The sequence below is a fragment of the Ostrinia nubilalis genome, chromosome 20 (assembly GCF_963855985.1).
Source record: "Ostrinia nubilalis chromosome 20, ilOstNubi1.1, whole genome shotgun sequence".
NCBI lineage: Eukaryota > Metazoa > Arthropoda > Insecta > Lepidoptera > Crambidae > Ostrinia > Ostrinia nubilalis.
In genome coordinates, this window is record NC_087107.1 from 12,617,710 (window position 1) to 12,641,588 (window position 23,879).

At 37.1% G+C, this 23,879-nt stretch overlaps 2 protein-coding genes and 1 long non-coding RNA gene across 12 annotated transcripts in view; 1 reads left to right on the forward strand and 2 right to left on the reverse strand.

Annotated features, from left to right (window-relative positions):
* LOC135081675 (glutamate-gated chloride channel) overlaps window positions 1–12,666 on the forward strand; it is a 52,789-nt gene extending 40,123 nt beyond the window's left edge. For 6 of the 10 annotated variants that reach the window (XM_063976450.1, XM_063976449.1, XM_063976448.1 and 3 more), the window contains 5 exons: window positions 5,552–5,686; window positions 6,147–6,299; window positions 10,009–10,283; window positions 11,450–11,625; window positions 12,297–12,666. In XM_063976450.1, the coding sequence (XP_063832520.1) occupies window positions 5,552–5,686; window positions 6,147–6,299; window positions 10,009–10,283; window positions 11,450–11,625; window positions 12,297–12,336 (779 nt within the window). In that variant the 3' untranslated portion in view covers window positions 12,337–12,666. Of the gene's footprint in view, window positions 1–5,551; window positions 5,687–6,146; window positions 6,300–10,008; window positions 10,284–11,449; window positions 11,630–12,296 lie in introns of those variants that run through there. The other 4 variants (XM_063976453.1, XM_063976452.1, XM_063976451.1 and 1 more) reach the window with 2 other exon arrangements.
* A 6,337-nt stretch (window positions 12,667–19,003) lies between these two features.
* On the reverse strand, window positions 19,004–19,991 carry LOC135081668 (uncharacterized). The gene is made up of 2 exons (XR_010259238.1): window positions 19,761–19,991; window positions 19,004–19,554 (listed from the first exon to the last, which is right to left on the reverse strand). It is a non-coding gene; the product is annotated as an uncharacterized LOC135081668 (long non-coding RNA).
* Window positions 19,992–22,273: 2,282 nt separating this feature from the next.
* Window positions 22,274–23,447, reverse strand: LOC135081684 (cyclin-H). Its single transcript, XM_063976472.1, has one exon. It carries the CDS (start codon window positions 23,299–23,301, stop codon window positions 22,333–22,335), a length of 969 nt encoding a protein of 322 aa, XP_063832542.1. The 5' UTR covers window positions 23,302–23,447; the 3' UTR covers window positions 22,274–22,332.
* Between the last annotated feature and the right edge of the window lie 432 nt (window positions 23,448–23,879).

Consider the following 23,879-nt stretch of genomic DNA (forward strand, 5'->3'; position numbering starts at 1 on the left):
TAGATATGAACTCGCGCGTAACTACAACGAGAACCAGTGTCCCCACATTTCCCCCACCACAGCTCCCACACACACATTCAACTGTGTAAAAACAAAGCGACTGAGAGTCTACGACAACATGTGCAAGAGGCTTAAAAGTGCTGTGATTGGCCATAAGGCACGTCACGCACACTTTGAAAAAAAGCAATTAGAGAGAAGAAAGATGAAATGGAGTCGATAAGATATCGATACTTTAAATCCTGGGGGCAAGGCTCGAAATTGGTTTGAATTAAATGTATGAAAACCTTTTTATTATTATACGTTATTATTATGTTCTTTAACGATTTTTGCATAAAGGAGTCAGTTCCATTTTGTATGGACAAAAACTCAGAATCAATTATTGGGACTAAATGTAGTTATAGCCTGACCAGGAACATAAAAACCCTCGCCATGTTGCGGAAAACTAATGGTACTAATTTCTTTTAATGGCAACAGTAACTGAAAACTTCATTGACATGTCACCTTGCATGTCAGTCTATTGCTGTCAAAGTGTAAACAAACTTTATTTTAAATGTGCGCAATTGATTTCGTGAATGAAATTGCTAAAATCTTTTTATAGTCGTCAAAGAAAAGTGGTTCACAATGTGTTAAAGTATTTGTCGAAGAGAAATACTAAGGGTTCGGACAATATTTTCATTGAATAATGTTTCCGACAAAGGTTGTCAAATTGACTGACATGTTTATCGTATAGTACAGTCCACTATGAAAATTAGCTGTGGTTTGTTTCAACTACCTATTTTAATTTTTTTTGTCACTTTCTAAGTGTTGAATTTTAAGGAATTGGGAAAGAAGTACCGAGTTTGAAGCGTTCATGAGCAGACATTGCAGTTGAATATTCAAGTTCTGAATTGGATTATTTATGAATAATAAAATAAATCCTACTAGCTCGATTGATGGTTTCATTTAATTTATTTAAACCAGGTTACCTATAATAATATTTTTTCGTTAATTTATGAAAATATCAAATTAGCTCGTAATCCTAAATCCTGATACATAAAGTTAGCCTATTAATTTAACACAGGTACGACTGTACTCAGTGTTGCACTATCAAATGCAATTGACGCGCCTCTATGCCAGGGTTTTTATGTTCCTGGTCAGGCTATACCTTATATTTCACATTTTACCCTAACCAAAGCTCAATGTCGTTGGATCAATGGAGTATAGAAGTTATAGACTGACAAAGTTTGTATGAAAGGTCATGGGTTAAGTAGGTACTTGTGATTTTTACCAGTATTTACAATATTGGTAATATATTATTATTTACTTTAATAATAATAATAGGATCACCATAATTATTATTTACTACTATCGCGCATTAACTTTTTAATTATGGCGAAATTCGTACCGCCTATGTTTATCAAAAATAATGCCTATATTAGGCTTTCAACTAGCTCTTATAGTAATTACATAGTTGACAGTTAGGTACTAATCCCTTCTACTATTTACTACTACTATTATTGTTTTTGTAAAAACTTAAAAATCGCAAGCAACTCATGATTTTTTCATTCAAAATTAGAAAATAGAAAATAATAATTTACTTCTATTTATCGATAAATAGGAAACAGCATTAGAACACTAGCCCTGCACTATGTTACGACCGGCACATGCGGCCGTACTGTGTATTTTCACGCGTCAGTGGATATCGGAAGATATAAAATACATTGCGCAGTAGTTAAGCATGACATAAAGTGGTTGCTAACTAAATCGTCAATGTACAACGTGTTTGAATTTTTATCACCACTAATTTCGATATCGCAGTAACTGTCACGGCACTGAATTCGTTCGTAAAAATGATTAGTTTTTTTTATTTATAAGCAAAATACCAATGGATTTGCAATACTTACATGTGGTAAATTACTCCATAGTTCCTGTAGTTCTTCGTTTCACTTGTGTTATTGCACGTAACGACGCATTATCCAACAATATCGGAGAACATTTCCTCAGTACGACTGAATCGCGACTAACCTGGCGTCGCGGGCGATGTTCGTTTCTGGGCATATCGCGGAGACACGCGCCACGCCCCCGTTTCACATCTATTCCCTTCTATGATCTGAGCACGTAACGTATTCCTAAATTAAATACTATAAATACTCGTTCGTTTTTCAACCAAATGACGTCCAGTGACAAAGACCTCTTCCAAGGATTTCCACAGCGACCCGTATTGAAATTACTCATTGTCAGTTGACACTAAATGGTCGGTAATAAACCGAGTCAACCCGATGTCCCACACTTATTACTAAAATAATTCAATTCAAAAACTATAAAACAAAATCACTTAATTTAAATATAACAGCAAATAACACTAAAGTAGAAGAAGTAAACAACATAAATTTTCTAGGTGTAGAAATTGATTGTAACTTAAATTGGAAAGCACATATCGATAAAATAAATAAAAAAATATCCAGTTATTGTTACGCTTTATCGATCCTAGCTGAAACTACTTCCACTAATGTTACTAGAGCAGCTTATTTTGGTCATGTGTACCCACTGCTGACTTATGGTGTTATTTTTTGGGGAAACTCGACTAATATTCAGTCAACATTTATCCTACAAAAGAGATGCTTGCGTATTATTTATAACATGTATTCTGATGAAACACTTAGAAGTGTATTTAAGGATAAAGGATACTTAACGCTGACGAATATCTATATTCTAGAAATTACAGTTTTCATAAAACAGAATACCGAGTGGTTTCAATGTAAATCTTCCATTCGTTCTAACTTACGTAGTAAATATATAAACGATATTTGTATTCCTTCAGTTAATAGTTATATTTTCTCTAAAAGTGTGCTATATACAGGTACTAAAATATTTAACCATCTACCTTCACATATTAAAGCATTGAAGCAACCTAAATTTAAATCTGACCTTAAAAAATGGTTAACAATTAATGTTTTTTATAGCCTAAATGAATATTTTGGTACCAAAAATAATTAAACTCTAACTTTATTACTGTATTTTAACTATTGCATGCCCGATATGGGTAACACTGTTGTAACTATTTTTTTTGCATTGTGACCAGCACAAATTGTACACAGTTTTGGCAATAAAGATTATTCTATTCTATTCTATTCTATTCTATTAAAAAGTGTCAACAACGAGTTTTCACTCACATGTCACTCACGGATCTCAAAAAAACTCCGCTTGAGGCCTTTATCTGATGAGTGACAAGCATCTTTTGGTCGTTCTCGCATTAAATCGCATCGCATCTGCATTCTTTGGGTGACAGATAATATTTAGGAAAAATATTGAATGTAAAGTCGTGTTTTATGCTTTTTTCGTTCACCACTCAGCCTTAAAACGGTGGATTAGTTTGAGAAAATATTTGCGAAACAATAAAGACAGTGTTTAGAGTTGGCACTGCCTCCGGCGCGTAACCCGCCCGATATCAATCAGTAGATTATGTTTTTGACATGAAAGAATATTTGGAAAACTGAAAAATGAGGCGGTATTTCAAAATGAAGTAATGGTCGTGTAAAATGTCAAATATTTTCGCACGTGAATGTTTGGTTTGAGGAAATATTAGTGGGCGTAGATACTGATTTAAACGAGAGTTGAAATCTCAGTTTTATTAATATGTTTGGGTGTAGGTTGTAAACTTGTAACAACTGAAGTAACACAATGGAGTCAGACATTATTTCTTTACAGAAAATCTGTACCTCTAGCACAAAAAACTTTCGACTTCGAATTGTTTGCGTATTCGAATCGCCATCAAAAGATTTAGTATGAAAAATTAAACAGAGCCCCTCTGAAAGTGATGTAAAGTGAACTCAGTATGAGAAATAGTAGAACGAAACTAATTTTGACAGTAAAAATTGTCACGTTATCGTTGAATTCGAAGGCTGAATATCGAATTTTATCAATTACGCAAACGATTCGAAGACGAAAGTCGTTCATGCTAGAGGTACTGGTGATTTCCATTTGCTACCTCGATTGCGGACGGTAGATATTCATCACAAAGTATATGATTAAAATGTCACGTCCTAAATAAACATGACTACGAGAAAACTAGTATAACAAATCAAAGAAATTTTTAGATAAAATTTTCATGTAGCTACACTTTTTCTTACGCCTTTCCTTCTGTTTTACAAACGCTGTTTTTAGTTTTACGTTTTAAACTTGTCAGTATATCCAAGATCGTATCTAGCAATTTTCTTTCAGCGTGTGTAACTTTTTTCGTTCAGGGCAATTTCCCGTGACATTCTTGGCTGGCTTGCATCTGACAGGTGAAATATTTGTACTAAAATTACGTAATAAAATTAGGTACAGAAGGCCAATTTGATACAACATCAGTGTCTGCTTTCTATGACGTAAGGGCAATCCTGAGGGCTTAGTGTGAGTTTACATCAAACCTCGTCACTAGCGAGCGCGTTAAAAAAATATGAAGATTTTAGTTCTTGCAAGTTTCCGCTAGGGGCGCTGTACAATCCGTCATACATTAAGGCCGCCAATACACGGACAGCTCGAGCAGTTAGTCAGTGATCAACATACACGGGCCGCTCTTGCAGTCAAGAGTCAACAGCTTGAAGCTGCCAGTGATAATTGCTCGAGCAGATGGTATTAACTGCTCAACAAATCACAAGCGCGCGCGCCGTGGAATGAAGAAAGTACTGGATCCCGCAAAACTGGATTTCCGGAAACGGGACTGTCGTGTGAACACACGTGTGTATTTGAAATTCGAATCTTTATTGTGGTACATTTGCAAATTGCGGGATACTGCAAACGGGATGTCTGCAAATCTTGGTATTAAACCACGTATATGGAATGGAAATGGGATCCTACAAAAAAGCAGGGGAAAAAGCCCTAATACTCTATGCTTAGAATACAACATACCTACCTTACTTCCACCTTTTCAATCGCAAAGAAATCAGACCTGTCCGTCAGTATCTATGCTTCCTTAAATCTTAGACCACACGTGTAAGCCATCTGAATCGAATTATATTATGTCAGAAACGTGGTTTTAGGATTAGTCTGTAGTAGGAACAAAAATAATTCGCTTACGAATTGGCACATGTAATGTTTGAGTTCGTTGTCTTCACAAAAATCCGTAATGAAATTGACGATGACCAAATAAATGAAATGTCTGGGATTAGAACATAAACGTGCTTAGTTTCTGTGATTATTTTACTTCAGTACTTTAGGGATGTTTTATTTAAATGCAGATAATAGCTAATGGGTATGAAATACGTATGTTCCATCACGTATCCTTGCTTTATTGTAGTGACTCTACAGTTGGTACAGATCGTTTCATCCATGAAGACGCGCCCCACCATTCTTCCGTTAATGTTTGAGTGTTATCGGTACACGCCAAATTATCCACGAGTGCACACGCACACTACAATAATGACGCTCGGATTGCTCGGATAGATCGATTCAGCGCGGGGTGAATCGATCGTTTTGGTCGTTTTTGGTTGAGTTTAGCGCACCCCGCGCTGAACTCAACTAAAAATTGGTGATCTATAACTTAGAAATTTTAAAATTGACAGCTTATTGAAACCACCTTGTATTCCAGACGGTTGGACGACGGACGACCTGGTGTTCCTCTGGAAGGAAGGCGATCCTGTGCAGGTGGTGAAGAACTTACACCTGCCGCGGTTCACTCTGGAGAAGTTCTTAACGGACTATTGCAACAGTAAAACCAATACAGGTGAGAAGAAGCTACAAATTGGAGAAGTACGAGTAGTTGTCAGAATCCAAGTTTTAGGAAATAATGACGCTGATTCAAAGAGTACTCCTGCAGCGCTTTTAACACTGCAAAAGTTACTATTGCAGCAGACGCAGTAACCAATACAGGTGAGACAAAGGTGCTCTACAAAGTGGAGGACATGTTGTCAACAATGTTTTAGAAATATTCTATAAGATAAGAGAAGACGCTAGTAAATCAGTGGACAGCAATTAATTTAAGTAAAATCATATTTATAGTCATTGGGTGAACATGGTTCGTGATTAAATACCAGATATGCCATTTTACAGACTTAGATTTCAATGGAAATACAACTTAAATATTTATGTTTTAGGAATAAAAACAATATCTTGTTAAAAATGCCTCTACTTAACTAGGAAGTGTACCTGGCTCTTTTAAAGCAACTTTTCTTTCTCCCCACCAGGCGAATACAGCTGCCTGAAGGTAGACCTGCTCTTCAAGCGCGAGTTCAGCTACTACCTGATCCAGATCTACATCCCGTGCTGCATGCTGGTCATCGTGTCCTGGGTGTCCTTCTGGCTGGACCAGGGAGCGGTGCCGGCTCGCGTGTCGCTGGGTGAGCGAATTTGACCTTTACTTTTATGTAGTAACTAGCGGCCGCCCGCGACTTCGTACGCGTGGATCCCATTTACCCCCTTAGGGATGGAGTTTCGGAAAATACTTTCTTAGCGGATGCTTACGTCATAACATCTACCTGCATGCCAAATTTCAGCCCAATCCGTCCAGTGGTTTGGGCTGTGCGTTGATAGATCACTATGTAGGCACATATTTAGAAGATGAGCTTGATTCTACACAAATAAAGATAATATTGATTTTGGTAAGAATCTCACTGAACTTCTCTTTTGTTATATTTTAAACTATTATGTTGCATTGTTTTACTATAAAATTATCACTTCACGGGATTTATTGCAACAATATCTATTTTAACGGTAAATAATATTTACCCTCCCGACGTTTCGGCTCGGTTGCACGAGTCATGGTCGCGGGCAGACTGAAGAGATGCGGCGTCGTCTGCTCCGGCGCGATGAGTTTTCTTCACCCACCCGCCTTTGCACAATATTTTCGTCAGTGGTACAGTCAGTCCGACAAACCACACTAACAGTGTCCGGGTTTCTCTGAGACGGCCTAGAACGCGATTTGTACTTCGTTATCACCGGATTCCACGCTGATGATAGGTTAAATCCATCTTCTCGATTGAAATTCTTATGCTTTTTAATTTCAATGGCTTCACGTATCAACCTAACATGGTAATGCCTATCAGTTGAGAGGATTTTCGGGTCATGAAGTTCCATCCAGTGATTAACGTCCGAAGTTAACAAATAACAACAAATACTCAACAAATACTCCATTAAGACTGTATATAGCCCGTTGTCAAAAGTAACGAAGGAAATTCGCTCGCCAAAGGATATTATACCTCTTCAGACGCCGGGTGTCTATAAGATCGATTGCAGCTGTGGTAGTTCTTATATAGGACAAACTAAGCGGTCTATAGCTGAAAGAGTCAAAGAACACATAGCGGCTGTAAAGAACCGACAGACGTGCAAATCTGCGATAGCTGAACATCTGTTAACTTCGGACGTTAATCACTGGATGGAACTTCATGACCCGAAAATCCTCTCAACTGATAGGCATTACCATGTTAGGTTGATACGTGAAGCCATTGAAATTAAAAAGCATAAGAATTTCAATCGAGAAGATGGATTTAACCTATCATCAGCGTGGAATCCGGTGATAACGAAGTACAAATCGCGTTCTAGGCCGTCTCAGAGAAACCCGGACACTGTTAGTGTGGTTTGTCGGACTGACTGTACCACTGACGAAAATATTGTGCAAAGGCGGGTGGGTGAAGAAAACTCATCGCGCCGGAGCAGACGACGCCGCATCTCTTCAGTCTGCCCGCGACCATGACTCGTGCAACCGAGCCGAAACGTCGGGAGGGTAAATATTATTTACCGTTAAAATAGATATTGTTGCAATAAATCCCGTGAAGTGATAATTCTCTTTTGTTGTTCTGATTAATTTTTTTGCGGGTCCAAGGACAGTTTAACTTTCCCCCAGGACAAATTGACCTTCACTGGTTTGGTTTTTATTGGCGGTCAAGTAGTAGATTATGGAAACGAGTCCCGTAATCCTCACAAGAGGGGTCCAGATGTAATTTATGGTGGAGAGAGCCAGAAGATGCTTGTTTGCTCGTGCTTTGAAAGCCTTAGGGTTAAAGTCGTTGGAGTCTACAATTACTTAGTAAATTTTTATTCATTCTTGTTTGAAGAGGACCACGTCTTGGATTGGAAGAAAATAACAAAAAGCAGTTCCTAACTGTTCGTTTTCGCGGAAACAACTCATACTACGATCTTATTATTATTTAGTCTATGAAAATAAGTCGTGCAGCACAATACTAGTTAAACATTTTATAAAAAAACCGGCCAAGTGCGAGTCGGGCTCGCACACCGAGGGTTCCGCCGTACAAACGTAGCGGTTTACAATTTATGACGTATTAAATCAAATTACTTACTTGATTCCGTTGCGAGTAGTGGCGAATTTCAAAATATGCGGTATGATTATTTTTTATTTATTTATTTTTCCTATATTTGCATTATAGGTAGGTACCTACCTCAGCGTTTTGAATTTTTGCGTTGATTTAGAATTTCTCACAGTTTAGAGGCAATTAGATTTAAGAAGTGTTTGATATGAATTTCAACTTTAATATCTCTACGCGTTAATGTGAAAAAGGGTAGGTAGTAAGTTTATAATTATTAAAAAAATATTTTATGTCATGTAAGCAAAAATAATATTTTAAATTTTATATAACTTCAAATTTATCATTTACGCAATTTTTCCTTTATCTGTACTATATAACGTTGCTTCGTGCCGAATTTCAAGATTCTGAGTTCACAGGAAGTACCTTGTAGGTTTTGATTCCCTAGCGTGTGACGGAAATTCGTCTAAGGTGTCGGTATAAACTGCTGTATCTTTTGATCGCGTTAACTCAGAAGTTTGATTTTTTTACTTCTTAAAGGGACAATAGATCTAGGTATTTGGTATAAATTTCAATTTGATACCTTTATTCGTTCGTGAGAAATAAGGTAGTAAGTTTCATTTTATTAAAATATTTTTATTATATTATAATAACTAAAAAAATGTAATTTTCGCAATTTTTCCTATATTTGAATTATATGACAATGCTTTATGCCAAATTTCAAGATTCTGAGTTTACGGGAAGTATCCTGTAGGTTTTGATTCCTTTGCGAGTGTCGAAAATTTGTTGAAAATATCGACATAATCGGCTGTATCTTTTGATTGGCTTGGCTTAGAAGTTTGATATTTTCACAGCTTAAAAGGGACAATAGACCTGAGTATTTCATGTGAATTTCAGCTTGATACGTTCACGCGTTCTTGAGATAAAGGGTCTTGACAGACGGACGGACGGACAACAAAGTGATCCTATAAGGGTTCCGTTTTTTCCTTATGAGGTACGGAACCCTAAAAACGAATCATATTGAGTTTGGGACAGAAAATAAAGGCCAGTTTATTCTACTTATGATACCTATATCAATAACACACGCAACTAGGCATTAGTTCATTTGAATAACTAATGGAAAATGGCCATGCTCATCAATTTTGCAGGGGTTCAATTCATAGGTACCCCTCTTTGACATCCAAGAAATCCATTATAACGAAGTTCCAATAATTTCTCCTAAAAATAAAACGGTCAACATGCAAATACGATGTCCCAGATTCGTCTATTGTGCTGTTCGATAACTGCAGTCGGCCTAACGAGCACTTCCTCTCAAGTTGTGCGAATAAATTGAATAATTCGTCGACAAGGAATCATAAAAATCGCTCGAGTGCAAAATAGGTCTCACGTCTAGTCACTAAATCATAATATCATTGCTATACAGGGTGAACGAAAAAGTTATTTAATATACATATTTTGTATGCAAAGACAAGCTATTACCCCTTTACGACGACTTTATTGCCAACCCAATTGATGCATATTATTATTTATTGATTTCAAAGATACTGACAGTTAATATAATTTTGCATGCCAAAAAGTGAAAGATGGAGATACTAAAAATCTTGTAACACCCAGTATGTAAACCCATGTGCGCAAATAAAAATGATTTGATTTGAGTTTTCAGATCTTAAATTATGGGTTGTTTCTATAAGGTTTTGGTGTCATAGTTTATAGTCACTTAGTTTAGGAACTACGAGTATGTAATAATTTCCCTCATAGAACCATCTGACTCAAACATGAACCCTTTCAGGAGTGACCACCCTCCTCACGATGGCGACTCAATCATCAGGCATCAACGCCTCCCTCCCCCCGGTGTCATACACCAAAGCCATCGACGTGTGGACCGGGGTGTGCCTGACGTTTGTCTTCGGGGCACTCCTGGAGTTCGCCCTGGTCAACTACGCGTCCCGGTCTGACATGCACCGGGAGAACATGAAGAAGACCAGGCGGGAGATGGAAGCTGCAGCCAGTATGGATGCAGCCTCTGATATGCTGGACACAGACAGCAACGCCACTTTTGCTATGGTGAGCTCGGCGCTGATTTAAAGTTAGGCCTTTTTTTAGAACGTTGGGTATTCTTTTTTATTGGCATTAAAAGAGTATTGCCTTCTTTATGGCCAGGTTGAGAGCCAGTTGATATTTGAGTTAGGCCTATTTGTAGATCCTTGGTATCTATTATTTTTATTGGTCTTGAAAAAGTATTGACTAGGCCAGGAGCCCGTTTCAATTCATAAGCTAGACTCATTTCTCTAGATTCCAAATATTTAAGTACATATAGTTTAGTTATTCAGACTGTTGCAGCTTGTCTAATGCATTTTTGCTTGTGTTTGCTTTTTTAGTTTTTAGTGTTATGCATCAAGTTTATCTATTGCTTTTGGATGCTTTACTGGCAAGCATTTATCTTGTTTCAAGCTGATTTCATTCATGCTTCATGTTTTCTTATCCTGCACATTTGCTGTAATGGATCAATCAATCACCATATTCGCTGTACTTTTTCATTAGTTAGGTATAATAAGATTTAGAACGGCCGGTTGCGTTAATTGAAATTCACACACACATTCACAATACTGAAGTCTACAGCTCCTTCCACTGTTGCACACTATGCTTGAAGGGTGTTCTATGTGCTTTGTTTGGGAGGTGTTTGTTTCGTTGCTGCGAGGGGTATGGGACAGCTAACACCATCTCTCATCATTCCTGCTAGCAGTAAATCAACGATGGAAAATCATGATGCGTTGTCCCATACTTCGCTGCGACACGACTTTACCCTTGAGCAGTAATTTATTGTCTGCACTTACACGCATAAATTCCAACCTTCACTGCACACCTCTTTCTATATTCTATCACAGCATTCACATAACACTATGGAGCGGTTATGGCATTGGTTTGGTGAAAATAAACATCTTCGTGGTCATCTGCAAAAATACCTTCTCAACTTTCTTTAAATTCTCTGGGTGGGTGTAAAGAGAGTCAAAAAGAAACTGCTCACGACACCATCGAGTACCTAGATTTAGCTGACAGTTGTTGTGGTGAGGCTAGTGGTCCTCCTACAAACTTAGGTTGCCTTCCTTAATTTCGGAGAGTTGTCAGTCAGGTTTAAAGATGCCAATGCTATAGCCACGGTTAGCGCAGCCGGCCTCCCACCCTTTCCGAATGCGCCTATTCCGTCCACCCTGACTGGTCTGCAACTGCAGAAGCCGCTGGTGCGCGGTGGCGACAAGATGAGGCAGTGCGAGATCCATCTGAAGGCGCCCCGCAAGAACTGCTGCCGGCTGTGGATGTCCAAGTTCCCAACGCGCTCGAAGCGGATCGACGTCATCTCCAGGATCACCTTCCCGCTGGTGTTCGCGCTTTTCAACTTGGCCTACTGGTAAGTTCTTTTAGGTTGATTTTCTTCGTATGACGAAGAGTTTAACTTTGTGAAATAATTTCATTGACATGTGGCATGGATCAATCAAAAATCACAAGAATTACGAACCACAAATTGATGTTCAGTTTTGCAGGTTTATTATTTGAACACACTATAACTTTAATATTACATATTTTTAGAATTACCTATAATGTGATGATAGTAAATTATTGTCATCCACTATCATATTCATCCACCTCAAAATTTCAAGAAAATTTAATTGACCAGTAATTTCACTGTGGAATTTCTGCCTTTCTTAAATTGGATGAAACGTAAACTTTGATAACCTTAGTTAACTTCTTTAACGATTCGCGATTACAGACCAAAAAAAATCTTAACTTTGAAATAAGTAGCGTAAAAAACAAATGGGTGGATTATGTAAAAACCTGCTTTCTGAGTAACCAGAACTGGCTGTACATCATACATTCTATATTGTGATAGCTATATTTGAATATGACTTTTATACTGTTTATTTATATCTGTCACTTCACCTTCTCTCTCTGGAAATACACGGTTTATCTCTCATCACTCTCTTCTTTTTCTTTAAATCTTAATTCTATCAGCACTCTGCACTTCTACTAGTGTTTCTAGTTCCTAGAGTTCCTAGAGATTAACTAATTGTATTCTCGCAGGTCGACCTACCTGTTCCGCGAAGAGGACGAGGAGAAGTGATTCTCCGGGAAGGTCGGCGGCGCCGCGCAGGTGGCACCACTGGTGGTGGCCGTGCTGGCACCGTACGCTCTGTTCGCGCTCGCCTACGCCCTGTTCCTGCGGCCGGATGACTCCGACGATCCCCGTGCCCTCTCCCTCTCGCGAGCCCGGGCCCGCCGCTCCGTCAGCGCCAGGATATAGCCGGAATCTGCCGAAATGTCCCTCATGAGCTAGCCCTCACTAAATTACGAGTATCTCACAAATTATGCAACCAAAACTCGAGGCGATCCTTCACACAGATCTTGCTAAGATTCATCTGATATTAGAAAGAAAGAAAGATACATTTATTACAATGGATATCACACAAATACAGGCAATGACATAGATATGGCATTGGCACATGAAAAAAAAACAAGAGTAAACTGAGCAGTGCCACCCATTCACAAACAAGATGCTGTCTTTCCCGAAGACTATAATCCGGGCATTTTCAAGGCGAGAGTGAATAGGCACTTACAGGGCAGATATGTACCATCCTAGACTGCATCCCACTTAACATCAGGTGCGATTGTGGTCAAATAACTGCCTTTTATGCATAAAAGAAAAAAAAGATGCCCACTGCAACGGGACCCCACTCAGCAGCATTTATGAACGTTCCGAGAAGTTTTCCCGGTGCATCATCATCATCAGGTCATTTAGTCTCCACTGCAGGAGCACGACCCTCTAATTTACCAGAGGCAAATGGAGGATTTGGCCTACATTCCCCACGCTGGCCAGACGGGTTGGGGAGATGTTCCCGGTGCATAGAAAGACAGTACCAAGATATAATATCAGCCAGTAAATGAGAATCCTTAATACAACGAGGTACTACTGAACTGTCCGGACATCCAGAATGGAATGCCAACTTGGAAATGCAAAGACGATACATCACTAGGACTGGGACATCGTTCTGAAAGTTTTCCCGGTGCATAGAAAGACAGTATCAAGATATAGTATCCAGACAGTAATAAAATTGAGAATGCGAGTTACAACGAGGTACTGAACTGCCCGGACATCCATAATGGGATCCCAACAGAAGTCATATACCAGAGCTCACTTTTTGGTGACAGAAGACAGTACCGTGCCTACTTTGTCTATGAATCTTCATGAAAAGTTATAACCAATATTGGGAGATTTCACCACATTGAATATTAAGGGAATACAGAGACTTCTCAAATTAAGTCAATAGGCATAAACCAGCATCAACAATACAATGAATACGATCTGTTGAAGGATCAAATAGTGAGAACAAAAGATTTAAAACCATCAATTATGTGAGGCTACTCTATGAGATGATCAAGCAGATGCAGGAGCTAGCGCTGATTCGCGACCATACCCATCACGCACGCCTTCACTTAGTTCCAGCAGAAAAACTACCCTCAAACACAAACCAATCCTAAAAATCATAGAATAGTTGATCCAACAACTGACATACAAGTTTTATATTGATTTGCAGTTACTAAATGAAATCTAAAATGTGATATACCTTATTTTTAAGTTGGCTGTTCATTAAGTTGCTGTGTACACAACAAGGGATGGAAGAATAATGGACTCAATGGCATTAACCATAGGATTACGAATAAAGTGAAATAATGAATGTTAGTGTTAAAATATTTATTAATTATGTTTCTGAATGTACACTTGTCTTAATATTTTATTCAATATTTGTTAAAGGTATTAAACTAGTTACAGATGCAGAAGGCGCCAGTTATCAGTACAATATTTTTAGTTAGGTCATAATAATAATTATGAAAAGTTTTATAACAAAAATGTTACAAAATAAACATCAAGTCGACATTAGTATTAATGAGCAATTAATGACATAAAAGGCAGATAACAGGCCCATGTTAATGATACGTAATTTTTAAAGAATAAAATAGACAAATACCCAGATCATTTTAATGATATGGATTTATATTTCGTTAATTTTACTCAGTTTAGGTCAATTTAGTTAACTTATGCATGTATGTACTATAATGTACATACACCACTTATTTATGTAAGTAGATAATAGGAAAATTTATATGTGTAACTACCTAGAGTAAAGCATAACATCTAAAGTCTCTTGTGGACTTGTAGACTGTATTATTGGGATAGATTTCATAAGCAAACAATGATTTATACATGGATCCTTTTCTAATGTGGATTTTGCGTAAGAGAAGGAATAAATGTGTATGGTGTGTATATGATTCAATGACATGATAACGTTAGTCATGAGCATAGTCAGTGAATGTGAACTATTATGGCGAAAGCACAAACCGTGCAAGCCGAAAACCACAAAAAAATTTCTATTAGCCAATAGAATTCATTAATCAAACTATTAGTGCATAGAACACCTAGTCAGGATATGGTAACATTTTATGTATGATGGCCTAGACCTATATCGACTAGGTTTTATTTATTACGATCTATGTAAGAAAATTCGTCTATAAGACAAACGGAATTTATAACACGTTAATCATACATTTTATAGAAATTAGGTATAAAGATAAGGATTTGTAATTTCTATTTAAAATCTGGAGAGAAGCATTGATTATTATCAGACCTAACTTAAATTATTTTACTTTGGAAAAATCGGCCACGAATAAATTATGCTAATTGTGACAACAAATTTAATTCCTAAACGGGCTATAACTTGCTCTTAATGCAAATTATTTCTAAAGAATTACTGTAAAACACCGTTAAAAAAGTTAACGAATCTTCTATCTGGATGACATCGTAATGTATAAAGGTATATTTGGAGATCATCTCGAGATTTTAAATAAGAAATAGGTACGTGTTTAATGTGTATATAGTTGGGCCTACAACTTTCTACACCTGTGTCGCTCATTGTACAGTTGACTATATTAAATATTACTACTATTATAAAAATCTGTTAAGATTTTATCAATGTTTATTTGGTCGACTCTATGTCTATATGTCACCACTGTAAATATTATTCAATATTATACTCAAGAAAGTAGTACGCTTGTTAGATGACTAAGATAGGTGTGGCAAATCGGTATCGGGATTTAAGGAAATGGTACACTCAATTGGATATTTAATGAAAAGCTACCAAAGAAGTAATGGGTTTCGAGGTCAGTTGCTTAAGAAGCGTACTATTAAATCGATGTCTCTATATGAAATATGTGTACAACGTGTCTATGTCATTATCTCAGTGTTCGGGTATCAGGGTGACAAACACCTTGCCCAAGGTAGAGCGTTTCAAATGGCTACTCTGTATCTCGTCTGGTTTGTTTTACGATTCTTGCTCATTTTTCTATTTCCGTCCCTTTTTTCGGTGGTCTTAGGTTGTTGGATGAATAGCTTGACATTGGTATAGCACTCGGCGTATAAACCTTATGGAATTCATTTAGATATATCCTTATTAGATATTCTTGGGCTGTGATGAAGCATGTAGTTTAACCTTTTAAATATTCTACATTAACTTGTTAGGACCCGTTGAAAGTCAGGATGCAATTTTTAAAGAAATTGCCGCGTACATTTACCTTGCGAATTGCAAGATGCGGGTAATACCTACAAAGTATGCGGCGACTGAAATTGTAGGGTATGCTGACCGAAGAGTTCATTCCACTCTCACAACAATGTTTAAAAGACACATCAATATTTTAAGGAAAGATAAATCGAATAAATTTTTATAAAACGTCACTAGATTACTAACATAATCAAAGCTCTTCGTGAAGTACCTTGAATAGAAGTCAATTATATCATCCTGAAAAACATCGTCGACATATCTCATAACATTTCGACCAGAGTTTAATGTAACGTTACTTCAAGATATTTCTTGGAATAATTTAAAGTTTATCAAAATGTTAAGTGCGCTTTTGGAAAAGGAAGGCAAAATTCCAAAAATGTAAAACTTAATCGTGATTACCTACTGATAATTGTTATTATTTATTATGGTGCTAACAAAAAATTACAAGCAACGGTTGTCTTATGTTTAAGTCTAAACAAAATACTTAATGAGTAAAATGATATTAACAAACTTTTAATCAACAGTCACTTTGGTTAATTAATATTTGTATAAATATCTGCCAAAAGCGCACTATCAATGGCACATGCTATGTAATTAAAATTACCTGTAATTTTAACATTTCAAGGGTCATAATACCATAATGTGGAGTACTTCATCCCCACTCTCATTTAAGTTAAAGGAACGATTGTAAAGATGGAGGTGGAAAGGATTTTAATAAATAAAGTATACCCACAAGTTAACTGTTTTATTTTAAACATACTTAAATTCTTCACACAAACATGTCCAGCCAAGTTTTCGTTTGTGTGAAGAAAACATACTTATTTCTAAAACTCGGACCGATCGCCTAATAATTCTAAAATAACAAACTGATATGCAAAATACAATATTCTTTGAAAGTATCAAAAATAGTAGATAACAATTTTTAATAAAATACAACAAAAGGTAACCAGTTAAGTATTAAGTAAGACAAAAGAGATGTAACCTACTAAATGTATGAGATTTGTTAGCATAAATATAATTTCGTCACTCTTATTATTACAAAGCCAGATCTAGTGTTTATAATTTATCTTCATAGCTGTTTCTATCCTTCCATTTAGCTTTTGCCATCGTCTCGACATGCAACTATCTTTTCAGCCTCGGCCTGAAAATAAAAACACAATAGTAACTAATTGAAAATCGTGACTCCTCTCAGTCTACTAACTCATCTTCACTGTTTGGACTTATTGATGGTAAAGCTTACAATAGCTCTAGAAGGAAACTATAAGAATCTACTCTTAAAATAGTTCACAATTCAACAAGACTAAGTACGAGGGGTGTTCAAAAAGTAATGAGAATGGGATAAGTATTTCTAGCCATGACAAAAAGCTGAAAAATGGGTACGTAGCATAATTCTTCACCAGAAACCGGTAGAAGAATCTAACTTGCATAATAATAATACAAATTGTAAAGTAGGTGATGTGCTTTCAAAAACTTGATTTCTAGATAAAGATAATTATCTTTATCTAAAGAGCAAGTGATTAGTAGGAATAATGAAATATGTTGTTTTTATAATTAATTACTTAAGTTGCTGAAAGTTATTTCCTAGGACAAAGGCGATATTACACAGGGTAAATTATTGTAAGCTTTGAGAAACAATGAATATCTTACCTGTATCAACTTATACAGCATGTATAACCCTTCCTCCGGCGAGCACGGCTCCGGCTCCACACTTCCAGGCCCAGACCTCTTCCCTTGCCCCCATCCTGTGCTGAAGGTCAGCTGGGCGTCAGACACCACCAAGAACACCGCCAGGAAAGCCAGGAACACCACGATACGACCCATCGTTGTGGAGAGAACCTTTCGAATGACCGTCGAAGAAGCCACCCTCGACTTTTATAGCCTCAAAGATATTCGAAACTTCGAAGTAATTGCGTCTGGTCTTAATCAAAAGAAGACCGTAGAGTTACGGAACGTGGTCGGTGATTTGATTGTTTTAGATAAATTAGATGCAGTGGGTTGTTCTTGGAAATGATAATAATACAATGGGTAGGAAAAGTTTTTGAAGCGAAAAATGAAAACAGATTTTGTATTAACCGTTTTGAGAAACGGGAATCAACGGGTACGTAAGTATTCAATAACAATACTTACCTACATGATTTTCTTTCTTGTTATTCTAAGTTTAGATAAAAATAAACAAAATATGGCAGTAGCTGGGGCCTATGGCATTAACTTGGTAGACAGGCTAGACAGCTATAAGTAAGCACTTCAATATTTAATGATGATAGAGTTATAGAGTCTAATAACTATCATCATCGCTGTTACATAAAGGTTTTAGCAGGACAGAATCCATTTAGGATACTACCTACTTGTGTGAAAGAGTTACTAACGTCCATCTATCCATCCTCACAAACTTACAATATAAGTAGGAAACAATACAATTAATTTCAGACGAGAATTTTTTTCAGACAGAACCACAACACAAAGCTAGTGAACCAATTGTTATGCTCGTAGGTCGGAAAACTAATCACAAACAAATTAAAATTTGTACGGCTTCGTCCAGTTTGCCCTATAAAAACTCGGCTCTGCTCCTCCCAATCATCACACAGCTTGCCTGCCTTAGTGTGCCTGCCACTTGCGTATTAAGAACTTTAGTTGCAATCCAAATCTTCACCATGTACAAGATTCTGGCAGTATTTGTCCTGATCGCCTGCATGTGTCTGGTGGCTGAAGCACAGCTGACCTTCACGTCCAGCTGGGGAGGAAAGAGAGCAGCCATCGCTGGAACTGTGTCCTGTAGGAACGACGAAGCTATTGCAGCCATTTATAAGATGATTCAGGTGAGGACTCCACTTTTCTTCTTCTTTTGTTTGTAGTCAAAGATATCGGTCCACAAAAGTAACCTTCAAACTTAAAATAAAGAACAGGCTTTTCAGCCTAAGACCCTGGCTTTTAGCTTTACCAGCGAGTCGAAACAAACTAGGTAGAGCTGAAATAGCGCTAGAGCAAACAAGGGACATTGATTGGTCACCTTATGAACTGCAGTGTACCTACTAACGAAATAAATAACAATGCTATTTCTTTTCTTTAGAACTTAAAAAACATAACCCTCCTTCTGACGCAGTCGGGTAAAAAGGGATTAGGGGAAGGGGGGGCATAGTGGAGTACTTAACTTCAATCGAAAAAATAAAAAGAACCAGATAAGTTATGAAGACTAGTTTTAATCGAAATGATACTACAAATATTGTATTATAGATAACTCTAAAAAAAATTAACGAATTATTAACTATTTTGGCATAAAATAACTTTTTTTTATAGTCTATAATTTTCCGCTTTGCCCTTATCACAAGGGTAAAGTGGAATTGCACTTTGGGCAAAGTGAAAAAGGCACTTATTAAGCGTTTATCTACTCTATTTGAGCATTTTGCTAATGAGGTCAATTAAATGAAATAACATAAACAACTTATTTGGTAATTAGGAACTGTTTTAGGTCATAAAAAACCTTGTCCCTTACTACTGCAAGATCGTATATTTTTTGCTTCAGTTTTTTTTGAAAAATACCGGACGAAACCTATCAATCTTCTTCGATGCATCACCATATTTCAAATGACGATAAAGAGTTCCAAATAGGATACCATATTTTTTGATGCCGAACTAATCGTAGTAAGACTCGCTTCCTCCATCGCTCTTCTCATTTGATCTTCTGTCCATGAGCCTTGGTTCGTTTTTCTTTTGTAATAATTATGAACCATCTGAAAAAACAAATTAAATATTTCTATGTGGAAATCATTCCACTTTGCCCCCTTGTAATTTTTTCCACTTTGACTTTTTGATAATAATTACAGTTTTCAATTGATAACTAAGAAAGTATTAAAATTTGTTTAATCTACAAAATGTCAAAGGAATCTATGATAAACAGATATTAGATTTAAATAATAAAAATACCATCACTACTCACTTTTCACAATAATATCCAGCCTCCAAAACCCTTGAATTTCGTAAGAAAATCACTCGATCTACATCACGCAGTCATGTAGCCTGCTCGGTGGCGCTAGCCAGACTGATTTTGGTCAATGACCTTGGTCGGCCCTGTGCTTGGCTTACGTGAAGCACGAGTGCCGTTGGGTGAAAGAGTGTTGGTAAAATCAAATTTTTCGCTTTGCCCACCCCTTCCACTATGCCCCCCTCTCCCCTACTTAGGTACTCGTGTGAAAGATGCATCTTTATTAAAATTAAAAGAGCAAAGTTAGTGGCTTCGTTCCTGTCTATTACTAATACCCTATTTTTCTTTTTTCAGAACGAAGCTGAAAGATTTATTTTATGCCAGAAGCCTTGAAGAAATGGACCAGACAATGCACAACATACACAGACATGGCCGCCACTGGGATCTTTACAATTTATAATGTTTTGTAATTTCGTATAACTTAATACATTATTATAGTAAAACATGTATGATTGATCAGATACAAATGTGTTCATATTATTGAAGGATTGTTGCTTATTCTGCAGTAAGTAAATATGTAATTTGTTTTCAACTCTACTGCTTTTATTTTCGTTATTTCCCTGCCTTTTCGTGAATAAGTAGGTAGCTACCAGACGAGAGAAGACCTCTATTAGGTAGGAAGATTTAATAATCACTAACAACGGAACCCTATTAAATTAAAACTTTCTCAGAAGATTTTAAAAAGATGTTGAAACCGAAAACGACCGTTAGGAATCATAATAATATTTAACCCCGGCGTTTCATTCTAAAGAACATACCTAGATTCTAAACGATTTTTCAAATCGGTCCACTAGTTTCGGAGCCTATTCGATAGTATTAGTGTAGATGCAGTGGGTTCGATTCCTAGTTCATTCATACAGAAATAGTTGCAATAACTGGTAACCGACGAAAAATAGTCTTAAAATATGTGTTGCCTAAACGATTGGTAAGTGGGCGGAAGCCTAGAATAAAATATGCGACTTTTCATCTGTGGATCGTGTGGGTTCGATTCCCGACTAGGATTTTATACTAACATATTTTAAACTTAAATAATATAGATTATTATGTACTAATAAACTCGTTAACCTCTCGTGATAAGCTAAATATGTTTGTGTTACGAGTGGGTTACCTCCAGCGGTGGCGGGAATCGAAACGTCGCGTTCCTCGGATCACGAGTCGGCCAGTGCGGGACCTCCACGATTCGGCTATTGTCGCTTCATTATGTCGTTGTCGTGCATCTTAAAACATCGAAAGTTTTTGATCTTCATGATGGGTCTAGCTAGACAAGTGGTACTTTTTGAAACTCCATACAAAAAAAAGGCTTTTCGACCATATTTCGACACAAAAACTGTCACATTTTGTCTAGGGGGCAGGTCATTAAGTTTTTTCGTCTGTGTGTTGAAGGATTTAGCCTACACTCCCAGCTCCGAAGACGAGCTTTAAGCTAAGCGTCCACATGTCGGTATCGTACGCATCGGATGTATCGCACGCAACGGATCGTAGTATTATTTATATGGAAACTCATATAAGTGCGTCCACCTGTCCGCATCGTATGCATCGCACATCCGATACGATGTGTTTCGTACGATGCGTCCTTTGCGTACGATACCGACAAGTGGACGCTTAGCTTTAGATAAATACCTAAATTGCTCAAAGATTACGACGTCGGAACCACGACTAGGGTTGCCAGGTGTCCGACTTTAGCCGGACATGTTTGGCTTTTTAGAAAGAAAAGAAAGAAAGAAACGTTTATTAGGATGAACATCACTTAGTTAAGGACAGAGAAGGTATACGGTTTTTACGGACTTGTCCGGGCAAATATTCGCTTGTCCGGCCTTTGTTAGGCTTTTTATGTGGCTTCCGAGCCAGTCGAAAGTCTCAAGCCACATAATAATATCAAGCACACGTCATGGGATGGGCATGAAATATTGGGCTACCGATACGAAGATGATAGTTGTAGTGTCGTAAGGTATTTGCACCCACACGTCCTGTACGTGCTACAAAAATGTATACCTAGTCTGTGATGTATAGAAAAGTACCTACTTAATCAAGGAATTGGTGGTGTAGGTATCTGATTCTAGCATTTTTGAGATTAAATGACAATAAACTTACATGGAGTAGATTAGGCAACCACCAAGCTCTTCCATGTCCAGACGAAAACCAGGAGTTTGATCATCTAGGAAAGGCAGAAAGATATTGTTAAAACCTATCTCATTCCTCTAACTACATCAGTTATTCTGGTAACCAGCTATTAATATTTTAAGGGGAAAGGGACAAAATATTGGGAGACCTACTTTAACATAATTGAGTACACTGATGATTATTTTAATACCATCATATCTCAGTGCCGACATTTTAGAGAGTGCTATGGACCTATGATTACACATTTGAACTGGTACTATTATTCTGGGCTAGTACTAAGAAGAAGATAATTAAAAGAAGTTGTTAATTAATAGATACTAAGAAAGTTAAAATAAATAAACACATAGTATGAAAATATAGTCTATTTATTATGTCATATAAATGTTACAAGTTCCTTACACTAATTTTAAGACGATACTTGAGATATCCCACTAGTGTCCAACGACATTCTGTTGTTTGACGAAGTGTATGGGAGGTCATCTTCGTCCAAGGCTTCCTTCATTCTCCTTTTGTATATTTCACTGTCCGGATTGTTCTCCTGGTTGCGACATCTATCTAACTTCTTCTCGATTATTCTAACACGCTCCCTCGCTGGACTCTCCACCATCTTCACCATGGAACGTATTTTACGTACAGCTTCGATTAAAATTGCTAATTTATCTGATCCAGCATCTCTAAATAACATCTCTGTGACGTAACTGTCCAAGTTTTCTTGCTCTTTACTCGCTGCATGGAGCACAGCCGCCAATGCAATTTGAGATGGCGCATACAACAGGCATGCATCAGTCAGAAATACCTTTTCGAGAAACTCGTCAATACCGCCTCGTAAGCGTTCAGGGTTTGATAAGGTGCAGCGTGTCTTGATGTCAATGAGGAAGCCTTCCACGGGCCTGAATGGGTTATGTATTGTCAAATGATAGTTCAGTTGTTGCATTAGCAGTAACTCATTGTTCAAAATAATGTCTGAAGCCTTCTCTCTGTCACCCTTTATGTTTGCTACGAACTGCCCAATAGACACATTAAATTCTTCCACTTTGCAGGCTAAATAAACACATGTCGCTAGAATTTCTTTAGGGTGATAGTCCATGGAAGAGTTGTACAGGTAAAAGCGCTTGAAGTAATGAAAAGCTGTACCAACTACGCCTTTTGGCATTGGAGGGGTGAACCTTTTACAGAAATCCCTGAGATGGAGCTCGTATTGCTTCAAGAGCCACCTCTCTTCGTCTGGAGTGAGGAAGAAATTGTACCGCTGATATTCATCTATGTGAGCCCCATGTTTTAAAATGTACTGTAGATTGTGTTTCTCACGAAGACACACCAACTCATTTTCGTCACCAAATGTCCAAAATTTTCTCTGGGAGCTCGTAGAAAACATTTCCCTTATATATGAGTTAGCACCATAAGTTTTATAATCAATACTATGATATTACAACGGCTAAAACTGTACTTTTTTATCGAAAACAAAACCGTGCCGCGGTCTTCGAGTCCGTTTATTTTTTGACAACTTTGACAGTGACAAACAAGTGACAGCGTCTGCATCCTAGTCCGAAAACAGCTTTGAAAAGTTTTGAAAATTTTACACAAAATCATTTTCAGCTTTATACCTACATATATTGGCAGATGAATGTCATTGAATCCAAACTTAAGTATATTTATTAAATAAATTTAATGTTTTTTTCGTTTATTGGCTTTATTTACTTATTAAGGTCACTAAGGAGCTCGTAGTCTAGTCGGTTATTTTTCTTTCATAATACTATAAGTTTCGGACTCTAACATATTATCCTGACAAATACGATCCTATTCACGCTGTTTAAAAGAAGTATAAATTAAAATCTCAAAAATCTCTTGATAAAGATCTACCCAAAAATTTTGATAGTAAAAATTACTTTTAAAAATTAAAACATCATATTTTTATTTAACATTAATTGAATATATTTAATTAAAAAATTATTA

Excerpts from the sequence above, each read along its gene's own strand:
- LOC135081684 (XM_063976472.1), bottom strand. The coding sequence starts at position 23,301 with ATGTTTTCTACGAGCTCCCAGAGAAAATTTTGGACATTTGGTGACGAA.